The sequence below is a fragment of the Staurois parvus genome, unplaced genomic scaffold (genome assembly GCF_062004578.1).
Source record: "Staurois parvus isolate SC_StPar_1 unplaced genomic scaffold, SC_StPar_1.0 ptg000176l, whole genome shotgun sequence".
NCBI classification, from domain to species: Eukaryota; Metazoa; Chordata; class Amphibia; order Anura; family Ranidae; genus Staurois; species Staurois parvus.
In genome coordinates, this window is record NW_028317972.1 from 928,348 (window position 1) to 950,804 (window position 22,457).

The 22,457-nt window shown below is 40.3% G+C and overlaps 1 protein-coding gene across 1 annotated transcript in view; it reads left to right on the forward strand.

Moving 5' to 3' along the window:
• The window catches only part of GPSM1 (G protein signaling modulator 1), a 396,418-nt gene that overhangs the window by 144,766 nt on the left and 229,195 nt on the right, over positions 1–22,457 (forward strand). The window contains exons 5-7 of the mRNA XM_089677029.1: positions 3,147–3,270; positions 5,017–5,132; positions 9,693–9,848. Coding sequence (XP_089533155.1) covers positions 3,147–3,270; positions 5,017–5,132; positions 9,693–9,848 — 396 coding nt within the window. The remainder of the gene's footprint in view (positions 1–3,146; positions 3,271–5,016; positions 5,133–9,692; positions 9,849–22,457) is intronic.

Below are 22,457 nucleotides of genomic sequence, written 5' to 3' on the forward strand. Positions count from 1 at the left end.
ACAGGGATGACCAGAGACTGCGGACACAGTACAGGGATGACCAGAGACTGCGGACACAGTACAGGGATGACCAGAGACTGCGGACACAGTACAGGGATGACCAGAGACTGCGGACACAGTACAGGGATGACCAGAGACTGCGGACACAGTACAGGGATGACCAGAGACTGCGGACACAGTACAGGGATGACCAGAGACTGCGGACAGTACAGGAGATGACCAGAGACTGCGGACAGTACAGGAGATGACCAGAGACTGCGGACAGTACAGGAGATGACCAGAGACTGCGGACAGTACAGGAGATGACCAGAGACTGCGGACAGCACAGGAGATGACCAGAGACTGCGGAAAGCACAGGAGATGACCAGAGACTGCGGACAGCACAGGGATGACCAGAGACTGCGGACAGCACAGGGATGACCAGAGACTGCGGACAGTACAGATGACTGCTGACCTTTGGGGAGGGAGGGGGAGCAGGTACCTGAATTTGACAGGTACCCGCTCTTACTTCCGCAGAGTTTTTTTTTATCTTGCCTGTTCCTTTATCCAGCCGCGCGCTGTCTTCCCGGCTTCTGTAGTGTGGGCGCTCGTCGGACAGCCGGATGCCCAGTGCGCATGCGCGAGAAGCGCTGCGCTTTGTGATTGGTCCGGCGGCTTCTGGGATCTGTCATGTGTCCCAGGTACCGCCTTACCATTCACAAAGAGCACTGCTTCTTGCGCATGCGCACTTGGGACCCGGCTGTCACGCACACTACAGAAGCCGGGAAGACAGCGCGCCGCTGGATAGAGGGACAGGTAAGGTCCCACTGCAGAGCTGAGCGGCCGGCCCGGTATTCTGACACGGCGGCGGTGGAAATACCGGACCGGCCGCTCTATATTCGCTCCATAAGACGCACTGACATTTTCCCCCCTTTTTTGGGGGAAAAAAAGTGCGTCTTATGGAGCGAAAAATACGGTATTCTCCTGGCGTGCCCACAGATGAGGCTCGGCGTGCCGGCTGTGGCACGCGTGCCACGGGTTCGCCATCACTGGCCTATGCTTTTACTTATCTGGTAAGTAATTAGTGAGAGAAACAGACCTGTTGCTGGAAACATGTAGGTGAAGAATGGCAACAGGCTGTGTAAATTATTTCTTATTACAGTGTACCTATACATTATACTATTATCAGATTAAGGAAGTTTAATAACACTGTTCAACAAATTTTTATTTTTTGCCAGTTTTGGAAACAAAAGGATCCATTTCTTAATGAATTTCACATTCTGAGTTCAAATATAACAATGAAATTTGTCAATTGGCTCTAGTTTTTCTGTAAACGGAAAGTTTTCTACTATAGGCGTAATGACTACATAATGCACAATAATTATATAGATAGATGTCTTTCCACAAATATAAAGCAAGTGATATTGACTACATAACAAAGCCTAAATGGCATAATATATTGCATAGGATTACCAAGAAAAATTATAGCCATAAGCTAAGTTGAATCATTTTAATACTTAGGATTCTCACTAGTTTTGTCTTCAGTTTGTGTCGGTTTTGCTTTTCTTGGCTTTTCTCTTGTATTCGAGGAAAGGGCTATCTCTTACAACTGCACGTGACTACACGCTTCAGGTTCTTCCTCACTTGACTCAACCACGAAGGATTCTGGTGCTTTAGGAATTGGTAGCCCCTCTCCATGAGGAACTGGACGTATTGCTGATGGAATATTTGGATAGTGCACAGATAACTTTTTCTTCTTATTTAGCCCTTTTACAATTGGAGGCACCATACAAAAGTAACAATTACTAACATGATCTGTTGGCTCTCTCCAAATCATTGGCACAGCGAAAGGCATAGATGCCTTTTTTCCATTCAACCATTGCTCCAGTGCCGTCCCACAAGAATTGCAGCATATATGTGGTGCCCAGCTCTTGTCCTGGTCTCCTATCTTGCAGCCAAAATACAAGTTGTAGGCTTTCTTAATCATTCCTGTTATCCTCCTTTTTTGTGAGATAAAAGTTATTTCACCGCAGATATAGCAGAAATTATCTGCTTTATTCACACAAGTTCGAGGCATTACTGAGTAGCCTATATAAGCATAAAACGAAATGTAAAGACGCTGTCGAACTACAATCAGCTTTAGATACTGCAGCTTTTATGCAGTGAAGTGATGCAATTAAAGGCTAATATTGCATCATCTCAGTATACATGCAATTTTCTATTGGTCACCAGTATCAATTGCGCAATATGCAGCTGAAGTTGCATCATAATTTTGAATGGCTTACGTCATTAGATGGGTGAATATATCATGGAAACTAGAGCCAATCAACATTTTTTAGGGTCATTTTCGTTTTCAGCACCCCAAAATTATGTAAGATTAGCTAATTTTATGCCCAAAACTTTTTACCTGTTGAACAGTGTAAGTTATTGATTTTCATTATTTATACAGCTCTGACATGTTCTCATATACTTGGCAGATAAAATGCAATCATTTTTACAACCACGGAAGAGTTTACTCTCTAATGTTTACACCAAGTACCTAGGACTTTAGTGGCTTCTCTGGGTGTGTAGTTGATCTGTAATCTGTTTTCTGGTGACTTAGGAGCTCTCTGGTGTCAAGTTGTGGTCAGCATTGCTGTAGAGACCCAGAAACAACTGCACTCGCTCTGATAACAATATCATCACCCAGTATAACAGGAGAAACTTAATGTGTGCATCTTGGTTTGCTTCAGGTTATATGTCAAATAATTGCCTGTACCCCATAATTGAGTTTGTTAAAATTATTTAAAATATTAAAATATTTTAAAATGCTATTTGGATATTACTGGCTGCAAAGCATTTATTAGTGCCAAGTATACAGCTTTCTGTTGATTAAGCAACTATGCTCTGCTTTTGATGGGGTTCTTGAAGGTTATCAGATGGTATTTAACAAACTCTAGTGTCTTTCTTATCTGTATAGACACCTTTATGGCAAGTATTTGACATACTGCCCAAAACAGACTAGACATCTTTGTAATGGTATATTTTCAGAAAACCTTTTGGATAGCTTTTGTGAAACAATGTTTTTTTGGAGTTAGTTACTGCATTAGCCTTATATTCACCCTGCTACACTGTAATTATGTTTCATTACATGAGCTCTCATGATTGCTGGCACTTCTGTATCACAGGAGGAACTTGGAACTGGTGAAACAGCTGGGTGACAGGGCTGCTCAGGGTCGGGCTTATGGAAATCTCGGAAACACACACTACCTCTTAGGCAACTTCAACGAGGCCATCGCTTTCCACAAAGAGGTGGGTCAGACTGATGCATTGTACCGTATATATCTGATGTATTTGTACTTCTGTAAACTCATTGGAGGAGATTTGCTAAAACTGGACCATTCAGAATCTGGTGCAGCTGTGCATGGTAGCCAATTAGCTTCTAACTTCAGCATGTTCAAGTAGGCTTTGACAATAAAACTTGGAAGTTGACTGGTTTCTATGCAGAGTTGCACCAGATTTTGCAGTCTCCAGTTTTAGTAACCCCCCCCAATGTCTTTGTCTTCTATGAAAGATAAACTGTCTTTTGGATGGAGAGGGGGTGTGGGAGCATGCATGAAGATGAAGTGTCTTTACTGTACTATCACTTCTTGCTCAACTAAATATTTCTTAGGGAAAATGTGAAGTTAACTAACTTCCTGACAAAAAGGAAATTGGCCATTCAGCATGATTCAATGCCTGCTGCAATGACCCATATATATATATATATATCTGTGTATGTATGTACGTACATCAACGCACCCTACACCTTCTATCCCTTTTCTCTCTGTTCCATTCACACTGCTGTACTGAGGAATGTTATTGGCTAGTTAGCTTTCCAAACTGTCCAACCACTAATTTACCTGACAATCCAGTCTGCTGGTGCTCCATAAACATTAAATAGTCTTCTGATTTAACCAAACAGTAATTTTTTGGAAGACTTATGTAGTGTCTATATCGTAAGTGTTTGCGTCAGTGGGTAATCTAGTCAAATGATACATTTTCCATTTAAACACGGCTGGTTTTGACAAGGAAAGGTTGTGTTTGACATGTTTTCCCTGAAATACAGGTGCTCCTTTTATCCAGAAAAACACAGGACAATGCAAAGCAGATCAAACGCAGCCTCTGAACTGTCATGTGTATTGTTTAAATAAAGTTAGTGGTGTTTGCTGACATGCATTTGAGTTGTGTTCCTCAATCTGTCCTCGCCCTCTAGTCATTCGTACCCTCTCACGTGTCAGTCCCACTCGCCTCTATCGTTTCTCACAAGTCAGCATACCTTCCCTCTTGTAAGTGTACCCTCACCTGTCAGCAGCTCTGATTTATATGCAAGACTCAATACTTTTCTGAAGCAAGTAGCATCATGACAGACAGTGACACAACAAGCAGAAGATATTTGTGACTGCACCAGGGGAATGAGTACGCAGCATAATTTGGGGTTAATAGTCTGCCTATGAGCGCTGGCTAGACTTAGCCATGCCATCATTAACCCTATGCTTCTGCTAATGGCATTTACACATTGCTGTACATTCTGTCCAGAAATAATGAACACAGAAGTTGTATCTTAACAGACAACTGTTTCTTCTTGTTTTTTTGTGTCTATTAATATGCTCTTAATATTACCCACTGGTTAGCTTTACAATTAAAATGAAATGTTTATTATAGTGGTATTCCAAATGTCCTGCATTTATATTGTAAAATTGTATGCTCAACATACTTGTCCCTTGTCACAAATATTGGTGTCTCATTTAGTACCTCATATTTCAAATAGATGATATTCTTTATAATTGTCCAATGCTGGACTGACTTCAGCTATAGTAACCTGCCCCCCCCCCCCTTCCACTTTCTTCCCAAAAGAAATCTTACTTTACTAAATTATTGCCTCCATCTGCATACTTTTGAAGCTGATGCTTTAAGGTTTAAAACTAGTTTTGGGTGGAATCTAGGGAATTAGAACTCCTGAGAAAATTGCACTTCCCATCTGTTACATTTGACAGTAACACTTCCTGTTCTTTCTAGAGACTTGCCATTGCGAAAGAGTTTGGAGACAAAGCTGCAGAGCGTAGGGCATACAGCAACCTGGGCAATGCTCACATCTTCCTAGGGATGTTTGATGCCTCTGCTGACTATTACAAGTAAGTGAACCTGAGCTGTCTGCATCTTATGTTCCTTCCTCTCTAGGTGGGTGCCTCAGTTTCAGAAAAAGGATCTGGGAGGGGTGACTACAACACAGTACATTTCATGTCCACAGAAAAGTTCTAACACTCCAGCGCATTATACATTTATTTATTTTTATTTATTACAGGTACTATATAGCGCCATCAGTTACGCAGCGCTTTGCATATATATTGTATATTCACATCAGTCCCTGCCCTCAAGGGGCGTACAATCTAAGGTTCCTAACTTACATTCTTACATACTAGGGCCAATTTAGACAGGATCCAATTAACCTACCAGCTTGTCTTTGGAGTGTGGGAGGAAACCAGAGTACCCCCAGGACACCCAGGCAGGCACAGGGAGAACATGCAAACTCCTGGCAGGTGGTGCCATGGTTGGCTTTCAAACCAATGACCCTAGTACTGCCAGGCGGCAGTGCTAACCAAACCAATGATCCTAGTACTGCCAGGTGGAAGTGCTAACCATTTAGCCACTGTGCTGCCCATCCAATGGTGTCACAACCTGTAATGCTTCATTTGATGCAGTCCTCCTCAGACCGCTAAATCTCCAAAAGATCAGTAAAAACACACAGGAGGGCGCAATCGCCTAGTGCATTACCGCCACGTTTACTGGATCTAAATGACAAAAACATACTCACAAACAGAAAAAAGAACAGGTGTATTAAACACATCTCCAGCCAATAGGTTTGCCATCTGAAAAGAGGGGCAAGTTGTTCACAATGTGTTGGCCTTCCAAATTTGATATACATGGTCAGATGACTTCACCTACGGCTGGAGTTGTGTTTGATACGTCTGTTCCTTTTTATGCTTGTATGTTTTTGTCTTTTGGATCCATTAAATGTTGGTGGTGGTAATGCACTAGGCGTTTATACCCTACTTTATTTTTTACAGTACATTTCTTAAATCTTATTAATTTACATAGTGCCAACAAGTTCCATAGAGCACTAGAGTATATAAATCCTTTATACCAATCCTTCTTTTCAAACAAACTTTTACTATACTTTCCTTTTTAGTAACACACTAGGGCCAGTTTGGTCAGAATGAATATAGCCAACCATATTTTTGCGGAGAAAATAGCAAACATAAAAATATGTATGACCTGAGCCAATTAAAAAATGTGGTGTTCATGCGCCATCTAGTGACCAGTAGTTTGTACTGTAGAATTTGTATATCACATCATGAAAGAGAGATAATGGGCTCCAAATGTGTCCCTTCTTATAAAGTTGCTGGTTGACTAGCTGTTATGCTGACCCTTTGGCTTCAATACTGTCTAAGTTGTCACTCAAACACGTTTGTAGATGAGAAAGTATTGAAGTATCAGTAAGTATTGAAACCAGAGTCCTCATGATTGCCAAGCAGCTAGCTTTTTCCTAAGAACAGGTCCTCAATGGTGGCCTGTGTATTTCTCTAGTGACACATTATCTCAAAAGGAAATATTTGATGAAGTGAAATATCTGTCTTTCCAGTTCCTGAATTAAAGCGGAACTAATCTCATTGATTCAATAGTTTCAGAAAACAGTTAAAATGGTTGTAAACCTCAGACATTAAATATGAACAAAGCCTATCCCTCTATAGTGTGTACTTTTCTCTATCCAGAGCACGAAGTATCATTTCTTTCTGCTGCCCTGTTCTTCTGCTATCTGCATAACTCACTTCTGACACGTCTTTCTTAGGACAAGAAAAAAAAGTAATAGGGGAGGGATCTCCAGCACACAGCCTGTGATTAACAGCCTCAGCTATGTTTCTGTGTGCTGTGTGAAGGGAGTGTGTCCCTTCCCTATGAACATCTCTCAGAGCTCTCCTTACTGAGCTCCGCAGTGTGCAATTTCAGTGTGTAAGGCCAGTCACTTCACTGGGTATATGCAAGGGTTTGCAACCACTTTAAATTTCTGGCATGCTAATTGTCACATTTGCTTGTGCTAGCAACCAAAATTGTAAACCATCAAATAACCGGTGTCATAACTGATCACATGTGCAGCATTATGGCAGATCAAACAGAGACTTAGATGGTAGCTTTCTTGGCTGAAAAGAATAGGAAGGTTTAGTTATGCTTTAACCATCTGCTAACCACTCACAGAAAATGTACTGCAAGCTGGTGGCAGGTGCACACAACATACTATACTTGTACATTGCCAGCTTTCTTCCGGGTTTGGGGCATGTGTGCGTGCACTCCCTGCCAACCCATGCTGTGATTTAGACACAGCATGAGTTTGGCAGCAGATTTCATTCAGTGATTTCGACTGAAATCTGCTGATCGGCTGTGTCCAATCACAGCACGGAGTTCTGTGTTTGCAAACACACAGAACTCTGTGTACAAAGAACATCCTGCTGTTCCTTATAAAACAGGAAAAAAAGGAAGTCAAAGCAGCACACATTAAACTCATTAGGCACACAGTTAACCCCTTGATTGCCCCTGGATGTTAACCCCTTCCCAGCCAGCGTCATGTGTGCAGTATTATCACTGATCACTGTATTCGTGTCGCTAGCAACGTCCGTGTCAGTTAGTGTCCCTCCATGTCAGTGTCTATTAGGGCCAGATTCTCTGGCACACTATCACAGTTACACTATAAGTCACTGATCATTACCAGTATGGAGTCATAGCTACATAAATTCCAGTATACCAGTATATACCATAATTTGTACACACTATAACTTTCACACAATCATTATACACTTATTGGAATGTTTGTAAATGTATGAAGAAATTCTTTTTTTTTTTTTTTTATTGGATGTTTTATAATAGAAAGTAGAAAATATATTTTTTGTTCAAAATTTTTGGTCTTTTTGCATTCATATATAAAAAAGAAAAAACTTAGTTATGCTCAAATACCAGCAAAAAAGCTCTATTTGTATGAACAAAAAGATATAAATTTAATTTACATAGTGTTGCATGACCAAACAATTGCCAGGTAAAGTCATACAGTGCTGAATAGCAAAAAATGCACTGGTCATGAAGAAGGTAAAATCTTCTGGAGGTCTAGTGGTTAAAGAGGCTTACAGTTTACTTAGAGCAGAATTTGTCATTAACCCCTTAGTGACTGAGGGTAAAACTAATGTTAATGCCTGAGCACAATTTTGCAACTTTGACTTGTGTTAGTAAAACTATACATATGATCGCAACTAATTTGTGTATCCAGGTGGATTATGCCTTCTTCTAGGACACATTAGGCTTTCTTTTGGTGGTAATGAATATCTCCTGATTTTTTTATTTTATCACATGAAAACAGGCCCAAATTAGTAAAATAGTAATTTTTCTTATTTACCATAATTTACCAACAAAGAACAAGCCAAAATAAATTCTCCTGCTTCTATCGATTGCAGCAGTATCAATCGCAGCAATATCATATATGTGTATGTTATTTGTTTTTTCCTGTAGTAGGGCCCAGAAACAATGGTGCACATTTTTTTTTAGCCTACCTAAAACATTCTGGCAATGATACTAAGTAAAAAAAAAAATCCTACTCAAAATATACTGACTTGACCTTTGACCATTACCTTGACCCTAATACTAATCCTGACACTGACCTAGATCAAACCTTGTATTAGCTATTTTTTTCATTTTTTTTATATATACACTCTTTTGTTTGTTTGCATATTCCTCTCCTGCAAGGAGAGAAATATAGAATGGGGCTGATATATTAAAAGTGGTAAGTGCAAAATCTGGTGCAGCTCTACATAGAAACCTTCCAGGTTTTTATGTCAAAGCTTAATTGAATAAAACTGAAGCTGATTGGCTACCATGCATAGATGCACCAAATTTTGTAGAAATCCAGTTGTAGAAAATCAACCTCAATGTATCTTTCTTTTCATTCAAAAAAAGAAGTAAACACATGCGTGGGCTGCACAGTGACTGTGCATGGGCGGGCTATCACAGAAATCAGTTGGGCTAGAACTTGGATACCTGGGGCTCTCAGTGAGAGCCTGGTCTCTGTGCTGGAAATGCGCCATGTGTCGTACTGCCATCAGAAAGAAAGGAGTGCATATATGCAGCCCCATGGATAAAGGCCCACTTCCGTGAGGCAGCATATATGCATAGGGTCGGCGGGAAGGAGTTAATGCTATTTCTAGATATTTGCCGTGTCTTACAGTATTAAATACACTAGAAAGAAGGATAGAGACTTTTATTCTTTCCACATATTTTTGTGAAAGATGAGGAAAACATAACATAAGGGGAAACACAGTGAGGGAAATTTATCAAAACTGAAGCAGCTATGCATAGTAGCCAATCAGCTACTATCTTTAGCTTGTTCAGTTATGCTTCAAAAATGAAAGATGGAAGCTTATTGGTTGCCATGCACAGCTGCTCCAGATTGTGGCAGCTTCAGTTTTGATAAATTCCCCTTAATGAATTTAATGACAAATAAGGGTTAGTAAACAGCTGTGAAGATACTAATGATGTTGAATCTGATCATATAATATTATAAAGAAGTGCTGCTTATATTTTTTTCCTGTTCTCCCAGATGTTGGTAGAAGGAGCATAACCTTAACTTACTGACCTGTGTCTGTCTTGTTTTTCAGGAAGACATTGCAGCTCTCTAGACAGCTGAAAGACCAGGCGGTAGAGGCTCAGGCCTGTTATAGTCTGGGGAACACATATACTTTGCTCCAGGACTATGAACGGGCAATAGAATACCACCTGAAACACCTTTCCATAGCGCAGGAGCTGGGTGACAGGTAAGATACTGCACATTTCCTATATCCTACCTTAGTTACTTATGTGTAAGCTGTACTTAATTTTTAACTCATTGCAGTGTTTGCTATGATTCATTAGAAAATGTATAACAGGAGTAGGTGAATAAGATTTGGCGTTACTAACCTAAGACATGTATTTGAAAATGGCTCCTTAAGAACCTTTGCTGACCTTCAAGCTAGTTTTCAACTACCCTAGTCTATGTATTTTTATTATTTGCAATTAAAACATACAGGCAGTGCACACTGTGCAACAGCTAAGATGCAACCTTCACCAGCCTTTTTAATCTAATGCAAAACTACAGGCCCACCCTGGGGGGTTCCAGATGCTATGCAATGTTGTTATCCCCTATCTAACAAGCTACCCCTCTATTTTTGAGACCCTCCCGGAAAAGGATGTTGGCGCATTTGAGGAGAAGCAGTGGGAAGCTGTGCTATGCAGGCTGTTTTCTCTTTTCTTAACGTAAAACAAAAGTTATCCTAATTGTACAGTGCTCGGCATAAGTGAGTACACCCCTTTTGAAAAGTAAGATTTTAATCAATATCTCAATGAACGCAAAAACAATTTCCAAAATTTTGACAAAACTGAGCTTTATAGAACATTTGTTTAGCTCAATACATAAAAATAAAGTTAATAATATAACTTCAATTACAAAATCTTCAGTTTTATAAAATTTAGTTGATGCAAAAATGAATACACCCCACAACAAAAACTACTACATCTAGTATTTTGTATGAACTCCATGATTTGTAAGGACAGCACCAAGTCTTCTAGGAATGGTATAAACAAGTTGGCGACATATTGAAACATCTATCTTTTTCCATTCTTCAAAAACTACCTCTTTTGGAGCCTGGATGCTGGATGGAGAATAATGCTCAACTTTAAACTTCAGAACTCCACATAGGTGTTCGATTGGGTTCAGATCAGGAGACATACTTGGCCACTGAATCACTTTCACCCTGTTCTTCTTCAGAAATGCAACAGTGGCTTTAGATGTGTGTTTTGGATCATTGTCACTTTGGAAAAGTACACACCGACCAAGGGCATGGAGTGATGGTAGCAACATCTCTGTCAATATGGAGCAGTACATCTGTGAATTCATGATACCATCAATGAATTGCAGCTCCCCGACACCAGCAGCACTCATGCAGCCGCACAGAAGGACACTGCCACCACCATGTTTCACTTGTAGGCACCATGCATTTTTCTTTGTACTCCTCACCTTTGTGACGCCATACAGTTTTGAAGCCATCAGTTCCAAAAACATTTAACTTGGTCTCATCACACCAGAGTACAGAGTCCCAGTAGTCGTCTTCTTTTTCAGCATGGGCCCTGGCAAATTCTAGGCCGACTTTTTTGTGCATGGGCTTTAGGAGAAGCTTCCTTTGTAGCCGACACTCATGCATGCCATTCCTCTGCAGTGTATGCCGTATTGTGTCATAGGAAACAATCACCCCAGTTTGGCTTTCTACTTCTTTAGCTAACTTCAACCCTTCTCATCAGAAGATGCTCCTGTCGAGGTGTTAACTTCCGGGAATGGCCTGGACATCTCTGATATGGTTGCAGTTCCATTCAATTTTTGTATCACGTTTGCTACAGTATTCTGACTGATAAGTAAAGCTTTGCTGATCTTCTTGTAGCCTTCACCTTTCTTGTGTAAAGAAATTATTTTATTTCTCAGGCCTTGTGACATTTCTCTTCCATGTGGTGCCATTGCTGACAGCATGAAATGGGAAAGGGTTATCTTTGTTAAGTAACGCCCTTTTATAATCAACTGTCTGCTGCACACCTGTTTAATGAATAATTAGTCTCACCTGCAGTTGAATTCTTGCTAATTTTGTTGTCTAAAATTTAGCCCTGCTCCTAAGACTTTCATTGAGGTGTATTCATTTTTGCAACATGGTCTTGAATGAATTTAAGAAAAATACTTTTTTGTGTGTGCAAACTAACAAATCTTATTTACAATCAATGGCCCGCTTTTTTGTATTTGTATTTTGCAGAATAGTGTCCCATAGAAAATGTTGATTCTGAAAGGAAAGGAAAGGTTTTCTGACAAATCTGTTGGGGTTTGCTCATTCATGCTGAGCACTGTATATCCTCTTACGAGTCTATTATGCACCCTTGAATCTATATGAATTGGGAGTATTACCTGAATCAATGTGCACCAGATGTCAGTTTCCAAGAGAGAAAGATTGGGTGACGCTGGTGGGTGGAGCCTGACGATGGCGGCGGCGGAGAGCTCGAGCTAGGAGCTCTCGCACGAGCCCTCTCTGACCGACCCCCCCTCTATTCGGTCTTAATTCCCCCCAGCGGTATGGAGCCCTAGTTGGCAAAGAAATACCTCGGCCTGGGGGGCTTTCTTCAATGGGCAGCGGTGCGCGGTTGAAGCCGGAGAGTAGTGGAGAGAGTCTGGGACGCTGAGCCTGGTTGCCGGGAGACGAGGAGGCGCGACCGGGGCACGTGACCAGCCGCGGTGCATCCCTGGGAAGCAGGGACGCCGGCCGGCCTAAGGCGGACAGGGGGAAGGAGAGGCGTGGGAAATTGGAAGCCGGCTGTCTCCCCGATGTGATAGGGAGACGCTCACTGCTGCCTATACCCCCCTACCTATCTGGATGTCCGCACCTGGACCTGGTGGAGCCAGGAATACCAGGATTCCCATCCTGCCTCCTTGGGACGAACCCTAAGGAGGAAAAGAAGAAGAGAGGAAAAAGGAAAGGAAAAGAAGAGGGAAAGAAAAATAACACATCATCGGAAACCCTGAGAAATCCCCCCTCCCAGGATTGAGCAGTAGCGATGGCCCCCCGTACAAGCATGGAGCTACCGTCTTGAGAAGGGAAGGGTGAGTGAGAACTACTGGAGACTTATTGTGTTGCTGTGTTGTGGATCCCAGAGTGACATAGGAGACCAGGAGGTGAAAGGGGAGGGGAGGATTTCCAGGGGTTAGAAGAGAAGAAGAGAGGAGGCTCAGGTGTCCTAGGAAAATAAAACATAAAAAATTGCAAGTTTGTCTGGTACAGAAATTATAAAGGAGAGGTACAATCCCATCTTGAAGATATAGAAGGAAAAAAAAAAAAAAAAAAAAAAATTTTAATAACAGAAATTTCACAGAGGATATGAAGAATAAGGGTCCCAAGGCAGCAGGGCCCAAAGGGTCTCAAACAGGAACAATAAAGAAATTTACATCATATGGAAATATTACGCCAGAAAGGGCCCAGGGCACAAGCACAAAAGGGGAAATGGACATTAGTTCAGGTAATAGTCCGAGGTTATCATTGGGCATGAATAGCAGCTGCAGCCAACAAATAGAGGACGGTTCGGGAAAAAGAAAATCAGATGGGGAACTACAAGCACCAAACAAGAAGGAGATGATAGAAATGTTTCAGAACCTGGAAAAAATGATAAAACATGAAATGACAGCTATTCGCAATGACCTAGGGCACCTGCTTTCAAGAATAGAAGAAACAGAGGAGAAAGTTAAAATTCAAGCTCAAAACTTCGATAACTTAAGGAAAAAAATAAACCAACTGGAAAACATTCAGAAAAAATTGATCTATAGGATGGAAGCCCAAGAAAATAAAGAAAGAAGGTGTAACCTTAGGGTACGAGGAATTCCAGAGACTGCAAAAGGCGAAACACTATATGAACTAGTGAAAAAAATCTTTAACTCCATAAGAGATAGACCTGAAACAGACGGGATCAAGTTAGACGGAGTGTTTAGAATAGGAAAGCTCAAACAGGCTAATGAGAAGGAAAGACCGAGAGACATAATTGTACAGTTCCAAAAATTTGGGGTCAAAGATGAGATTTGGAAGAAGACCAAAGGAAGATCATTAATTAAGTATAGAGATTTGACTATCCAAATTTATGCAGACTTAACAGCAGAGACCCTATGGAGAAGGAGATCCCTGAGACCCCTGTTGGAGCAAATGAGGAAACAGAATGTGCAGTATAGATGGGGTATCTCAGCATCTCTGATTGGCTGGAAAAACGGGGTCACAGCCTACTTGAGATTTCCGGAGGAACTAAGGGTCTTTTGCGAGAGACTGGATTTGCAAAGAATTGAGATGGCGGGGTGGGAAGAAGAAGAAGAAGATAAAGGAGATACAGATGTTACGAGGAAAGAGGACTGGCAGCGGGTCGGGGGGAGGGGGAGGGAGATTTTGGGGTTGGGGAGGGAGAATTAAGTAGAAATTATGTGTTTTTTTTTTTTTTTTTTTTTTTTTTTTTTTTCTCTCTCTCCTGCTTCCGTCTCTCGCCCCTGATCTCTCCCCTCCGGATGTTGAGGTCCCTCAGAACATTCTGGTGAAGGGAGGGAAGTTAAGATTCTTCTTGAGCCTGGACGTTAGAGAGAAGAGATCTGGGGGGGTCGGAGGAGAGGAGAGCCGTCCATGGGCGGAGCTTACGCCCTAAGTCTTAAATCAAAGGTGGAAATAGATCCACAAATGATTTGTAGGCAGTTTATAAGCCTAAAAACGGGTAGGGGAAAAAAAAGAGAGGGGGGGAGGGAGGGGGAGTGGGAGATGGGGGTCGGGTGGGAGGATGAGAGGGGAGGGGAGGTGGGGTTAAAATGTTGCACGATAGAAGGGCCTAATAGAAAGAGGTTTATTAGAAGAAAGATAGACAGATTTAAGAAGGATGGAAGAAATACAGGTTATAACATATAATGTGAATGGGTTGAACTGTCCTGGGAAAAGATTTAAGTTGTTTAAAGAGCTACACCACAGGGCATCGTCAGTTGTATTTTTACAGGAAACACATTTTGAGATAGAGTCAAATGTGAAATTAAAATCAAAATATTATCCAACATGGTATTATGCTGACTCCCCAATTAAAAGAGCAAAAGGGGTGGCAATAGGGTTGGCAAAGAACATGAGATTCGAGCTGGAGGATAGAAGAACTGATCCGGAGGGGAGATTCCTATTTTTGAAAGGTAAATTACAGGGAATCGAGTGTACTTTAGCCAATATATATTGCCCCAACAAAAAGCCGGAGATCTACTTGAAGGGGCTGTTGAAAAAACTGATGGACTTTAAAAAAGGGCATTTGATAGTAGCAGGAGACTTAAATCTCTGCATGGATCCCCAAAAGGATGCAACCTCCCCTGTGCGGAGAGAGGGGGGTGGGTCTCTGAGAGCTTTGAAGAAGGCGATCCACGAGTACCAGCTGGTGGACACTTGGAGAATAATGCATATGAGAGACAGAGACTACACCTTCTTCTCTAAGGCACATGAGATATATTCGAGGTTGGATTATATTTTGATAAATCATCAACTCATAGAGCTATTGGTTAAAATAGAAATAGAGATGAGTACGTTCTCGGATCATGCCCCTGTCACAATGAAAATGGGATGGGGAAGACGGTGGACGGGAGGTTTAGGATGGAGGTTAAATGAGGCCCTTCTTTTGGATGAGGACATAGCTCAGAAGATTGGGGAAGAGATCAAGCTATATTTTAAGGAGAATGAGACAGAGGAAGTATCAACAGCCACAGTTTGGGAAAGTCACAAGGCATATATAAGAGGTATCCTGATTGCGATGGGAGCAAGGAAGAAAAGAGAAAGAAGAGAGAGGGTTAGTGGGCTCCTAAAAGAAATCCTGGATCTAGAGCAGATACAAAAGAAGAAAATAACAAGAGAAATAAGACAGAAGTTAATGGATAAAAAAGATGAATTAGAGAGATTGATGGACGAAGAGAGGAGAAGAGTATATAACAAAGTACTAAATGAAAGATATAGATGGGGCGACAGACCAGGAAAATATTTAATGAGAGCTCTGAATAAAAAGAAAAATAGAAACTATATAGAAAGGATAAAAAATTCTAAAGGAGAATTGGTTTATTCAACCAAAGGGATTATTAAAGTATTCACGGAATACTATAGAAAACTGTATAATATTAGCCCCCATGGCCCTTTAAAGGAAAATGTAAAGGATATTAATGAAAAAAGGATGATATATTTAAAAAATGCAGGATTACCAAAGTTAAGTGAAATACAATTGAATGCCCTGGATGCGGAAATTTCCCAGGATGAAATAAAAGTAGCATTAAAAAGTACAGGGGGTGGAAAAAGTCCAGGCCCGGATGGGTATACAGTTAAGTACTATAAAAAATACAGTGAAATATTGTTACCTAAGCTGAAGAAGTATATGAATGAACTGGGAGGAGGGATGGAGGGTAGAGGAGAATCTCTTCAGGCCCATGTTGTACTCATTCAAAAGGAGGGAAAAGACCCTTCCCAGTGTTCTAGTTATAGACCAATTTCACTATTGAACATCGATACTAAGTTGTACGCAAAGGTCCTAGCAAATAGGCTGAAAGATCTAATGCCTGAATGGATTCACGGAGATCAGGTGGGCTTTGTCCCAGGGAGAGAGGGTAGAGACAATGGGTTGAGAACTCTGATGCTCATTCAGAAAAGTAGAAAAGGGAAGGCCCCGGTGGTACTACTGTCGATTGATGCCGAGAAGGCGTTCGATAGAGTGGACTGGGCCTTCATGATGGACAACTTAGAAGTGTTGGGGATTGGAGAGAGAATGCGGGAGTGGATAGGTAAACTATATAGAGAGCCCACCGCAATTATCACGGTAAATGGGGAGAGGTCGGAATCCATTGGAATGTCCAATGGAACAAGACAGGGCTGCCCACTGTCCCCCTTGCTGTTTGTTCTGTCATTGGAACCCCTCCTGTCTACGATAAGAAATAGTGGAGCGGTAAAGGGAATCCAGATAGGAAATATAGAACATAAAGTTGCGGCCTTCGCGGACGACCTATTGTTTTATGTAGACAACCCTCGAATAACATTACCTAATATAATAAAGATCTTGAAGGAATATGGCGATTTATCAAATTTAAAAATTAATCCAACAAAAACAGAGATCTTGAACATTAATGTACCAAAGAGTGAAAAGGAAAAGCTACAAAAAGAGTTCCCCTTTACATGGAGAGAAAAAGATTTAAAATACCTAGGAATAAAACTGGCTATCTCATATAAACAGCTGTATAGATTAAATTATATTTCTTTATTAAATGAGACCAAGGAAGAACTAAAAATATTAGAAGGAGGAAACCCATCATGGATAGGACGTATAAACCTAGTTAAAATGGTAATCATACCTAAAATACTGTATAGATTCCAAATGGTCCCAATTAAACTCCCAGAGGCCTTTTTTAAGATAATGAAAAAAATGTTAATAAGATATATTTGGAGGAATAAAAAACCAAGAATAGCATACGAAATATTGAGTAGAACTAAAGAGAAAGGGGGAATGGGATTACCTGATGTCAAGAGATACTATAAAGCAGTAATTTTAGCAAGAATTTATGATTGGACATTCAACCACAAGGGGAAGAGTTGGGTACAAATTGAAAACGAATTGAGTGGGATTAGTCTGAGTAAGATGATATGGGTCCCAGCACATTTTAGAAGAATTAAAGAAAGCACAAGTATTTACACCTTAAATGTCTTAAGGGAATGGGATAATTTACACAAAAATAGGAAATGGGAATTCAATTCTATATTAATGCCTCTCGTAAACTCCGATTATTTCCCCCCAGGAAAGGATGAGATATCAGGTAGATGGTTTAAAAGGGAAGATATCCAACTGAGAGATGTATTGGATGAGGGGGAATTGAGACCATTTAAAGAATTAAAAGAGAAGAAGGGAGAAAGTTTTATTGGAATAGACGAGTGGAAATATCATCAGTTAAAATGTTTTATTGGAAAACTACCAAAACCCCTGAGATTAAAAAAGGATTGGAATAGGTTTGAAAGGTTGTTAGAAACACGTAGAGATGGGAAACACGGTATTGCTAAAGTTTATAGAATACTCACAGAATTAGACACAGACACAAAGTTAATTTTTATAACGAAATGGGAAAGAGATATGGAGGTGGTGTTGGATGAGGACCAACAGAACAAGATGTATAGATTGATACACGAGAATGTTTGTATGAGAGACGTGGAGATTAATTATAAATGTTTGACACGATGGCATATTACACCGAGTATTGAGCACAAGATGAGGAGGGAGAATTCTAAAATGTGTTGGAGAGGTTGCGGGGAGGAGGGCACGGTGTTTCACATATGGTGGCAATGTCCGAAAATTCAGGCTTTCTGGAAGACAATAGTGAACTCAATAGAAATAATAACTGGAAATGACATAGGGCTGGACCCAACGATGTGTCTTCTACATAATGCTGGGATCTCAGTAAATAAATATAAAGAATCAGGCATATGGTACTATCTAAACGCTGCAAAGGGGTTGATACCCAAGTTCTGGCAAAAAACAGAGGTGCCGAAGGAGGAGGATTGGATCAACAGAGTAAATCAGATAAGTAGAATGGAAAGATCTTACTATATGCAGGAAGATAGGATGGGAATATACTATACAAGATGGGAAAAATGGGAAAACTCAGGAATGAAAGAGAAGTATAGAAAACTATAAATTAAGATACTATTGTGCCTCGAGAGAGTATAGAACGTGCTAAGTGGAGGGAGGGGGAAGGGGGGCGGGAAAGGGCAGGGAGGGGAGGGAAAGAAAAGATTTATTAGAAGGGGTAAGGTAGAAATGTATGGGATATTTATATGTATTGTTACCTCTTCTTTTGGAATTTTTTGTAATAATATGAAAAACTAATAAATATTTAAATTAAAAAAAAAAAAAAAAAAAAATGTGCACCAGATGTAAAAAAAAAGACCATGGAGACCTGATCCATATAATGTGGCGCTGCTCTAAATTACCTATTTATTGGCAGGGGATCATTACTACTCTAATTTTTTTCAAACCACTGTAGGAGAGGACCCCAAGCAGTGCTTGCTGGGCATTCTCAGCAACCTTCCAGTCCAAGATCAATGTAAGGAAGCTATAGCCAGGGCTTTGTTTCAGGCCCGCAGATTGATTTTGCTGCTGTGGAAATTTGCAGAACCTCCCACTCTAGCAGAATAGATACATAAAATGAGAGGGACGCTTAGATTTTGAACAATAAATATATATCCACATAGAGGGTGTGCCGGAAAATTTGAGAAGTAATGGTCTCCGTGGACAGACACACCAGGCTTATGTCCCCTTTTATTAGGTTGTTAGATAGGTTTCTTGGGTGACAGGGAACATACAACTCTTTGTCATTCCTTTACTACCAGACTAAGTGTGGTGTCGCATTTTCTACACTGAGGAGTATATATTCTATAATACCTTTCTTTTTTCTTCATTTTCTTTTTTTGATATAATGTGATTGGCGAGTAGTTTGACTATGTTTTGAGTAATGATTATTGTACCTATGATTCATCACTCAGAGAATTATATCACTTCTTAAATTTTTTTTTTAAAAAGAAAATATACAACAGGAATATTTTCAGTAATTTGCAGATTTCAACTAGGGTACAGTCCTTCTCCTTTTTCATTACAGCTACCTCACTGCCCTGGAGGCTTGTAAATCAGTGGGGATACAGGATTGCAATTTCAGACAAAATATGAATATCTCATTCTGCACTGTATGCTTAGATAGTAAATCAGAATCATTAATTGATGCAGTTAATGTCTGATTTTGCATATGCTGCCCCACCATGTATGAGTGGAAGATGCTCACCACAGACTTTAACCAAAACTTTTTTTGTTGTTGGTTTTGGACTGTCAAATTTTTATTTGTGGTTTTTGTTCCTTACTGGGGAGGTTTACCTTCGTTCTCTGTCAGGACATCCGCTTTATCTATTCCTTGTCCTCCTGTCACAGGGGGAGGAAATTAGGTGAAATTATAATGGGCAATAAAAGCCTAACACTTCGCTTAAAGCTAAAGCTTTATTGCATAGTTTATTGGTCCTGACAATACAGATATAAAGTAAGTGGTCTCCACAAGAAGGAGTTCTGTAACTGGACAGAGCACAGTGTTGGAGTCCAAGACATACTATATTCAGCCATTCTTATTAATACAGTGTAAATAACCATGGTGATGGAAATTCATTTTGTCCTGTGTTTCTAAGTGCTTCCTTAGCACTTTGTGTTTCCTAATTATAAGGTTCCACCTGCCTCCTCACTCTCCTTCCAAGGCCGAGCCAACAACAGGTATTAAGTAGATGAATTATTCATAGTTGCAGCTTGTCTTTGCTGTGAGCACTTTCCCAAGAAAAGCAATGGCAAGAAGATTGCAGTGGCTGGCATGTTCCCCTCCCTCTGCATTCCTCTTGCCATTGCTTGTTATGGGAAAGTGCTGCGAGCCGAGACAAGCTGCAGCTATAAGCTGCCCAGTACCATTTGCCTCAGTTTTACTTAAGCACAGTGGATTTTGCCCCATGATGGCTTCACAGTTGTCACTAGACCTATCTGCTTTTTTGAAGAGGCACCCTTTCACCCTGAGGCGCCAGATGGAGTCAGGTGAACAGTTTTTGCCTAGCCCCTGTAAAAAAAAAAATGAGGATTTAGATTCATGCTTCCTCCAAAGCTGAATAGTAAGTACAACTGTGGTGCTGATAAGTTTTTTCAGAGCAACAGGTGGCATATGGTTTTTGGAATGCAAAATATAAATGCCACTTCACTAGCAACTGCCTTTTTCAAGAATTAGGCTATTTCATATGGAAGCAACAAAAAGTAAAGAAAACCAAAGCTGTGAAATTTTAAAGTATTTTAATGCTGTAATGAAAAAGTCAGAATGCAAAAGTATCTTAGAATATCTGATAGCGCTGATGAAGAGTGCCCAGACCAGCAACTCTCAAGTAGCTCTGAAATTTCTGCTTTAGTCTTCAGCTTTAAGACACAAGCAGTGCCAGATGCACAGGGCCAGTATGGATATGTGTTCAAACCCTACACTGGGAATTCTGCTTCCTTTGTGCTCTATTTTTGACTCATTGTTTCTGAACACTGAAAACTCCCTAATTTATAATCCCAGGATTTCTTAGGCTCCAGGGTTCCTATTCAAAGGTGATTACAAAAGTGGGAAATCTGACTATAACTGAAGTATACCTAGGACTAAACCCTTTTATTTATATATGTGTGTGTGTGTGTGTGTGTGTGTGTGTGTGTGTGTGTGTGTGTGTGTGTGTGTGTGTGTGTGTGTCCCACATTGTTACTATTGTTATTAGGACACAAAAAGATGAGAAATCCAACATTTTACAGTTGTCTTCAGAATAGGTGAGGTGAAATGTTCCAATCTGGACACCTGTTCTAAAAGTGGATTTCCACTCACTTATTGTGTCTCCAGGACAGGAGGTGAGGGGAAATCTCCCCAATGAGACATACTAACCAATCTCTGCTCTAAAAGTAAAAAAAAAAAAAAATCAAAACATACGTACAATTAGAAAAACTAATACTCATAGTATCCCTTTTATTATCTAGGATGCAGACCTACTGGACAGTGTAAGCCAAGTAACCTGCCCATAGAATGAAGCATAGCTGATCCCTAATTTCATTGCTGAAAAAAAAAAAAGAATCTGTCTATATTTTTTATTGCACCTTGTTTACTTGATTAGCTCTCTGTAGTAGTCTGTAGTTTTTTATAAGCTTATATTTTTGGTTAAATATCAGACTTGTATTTAGTAATTTGCGATGACCTAGAAGATGTCTAACACAAACATCCACATGTCTCTTGCTTCATATGCTCATTGCAGTGGTGGCAGTACAATAGAAGGTTATACAAGTCAAAGCTGCTAGGGCTCATCTTCGAACACTGAACAGAAAGGGCTCTTGGCTTTGCCTCCAGGGGTGCCAAACATAAGAGATAACTGTACATGCGTCAATGTAACCCTCATGTCACAGCAGTCTCTAACCTTCCTGCGGTACTGCAAGCTATGCCATCACTACCAATTCTGAGATTTATAAATAAATATGTGTTCATGTCCTGGTATCCGCACAGATCTATGAAATGTCTGCTAGCACAAAATATATCAGAGGGCTGAAAATAGTAAAGATGTGATTAAATGTTTCTAATTTTCTCAAACTATTTATAAAAGTAGAAAAAAAAAGTCGAAACAATCTGCACAGTTAATAATAAAAGTTCATAAATGCATGAAAAATAAAATATAACTATAAAAAGTGATTCCTGCTGACACATCAACTAGTGCTTTTCACTACACTTCAACAAAATGTATAACATCTTCCACGATGCAGCACAGTCCCATCAAATAATATGACAGTCCTTAATTCAAAACAATATATTAGTCCATCAGTATCCAATAAAGCTGTATGTCCTGCAGGACTGTGATGTGATTTGTCTATTCTTTCCTCTTTTCTTAAGCTCTGTGACACATGCAAGCACCCAGTGATAATATGCGCTCACCTTGTGCACCTTGTGCAATGGACCTCAATACAGATCAAGATGAAAACACACTTGTTGCCCGACCTTGGGCATATGTGGCATCAGCTATTCCTCTCATTCCTTCCTGCTCAGTATTCAACACCCCGGAAACATCACATGCAAAAATAGAATGGGACCACAATAACACTATCACAAATCACATCACGGTGGCGGATGAAATACAGTTTTATTGGATACTGAAGGGCTATTATATTGTTTTGAATTAAGGACTGTCATGTTATTTGATGGGATTGCTCTGCATCGTGGAGAACATTATATATTTATAAAAGTACTCATGATTGTACAGATAGCA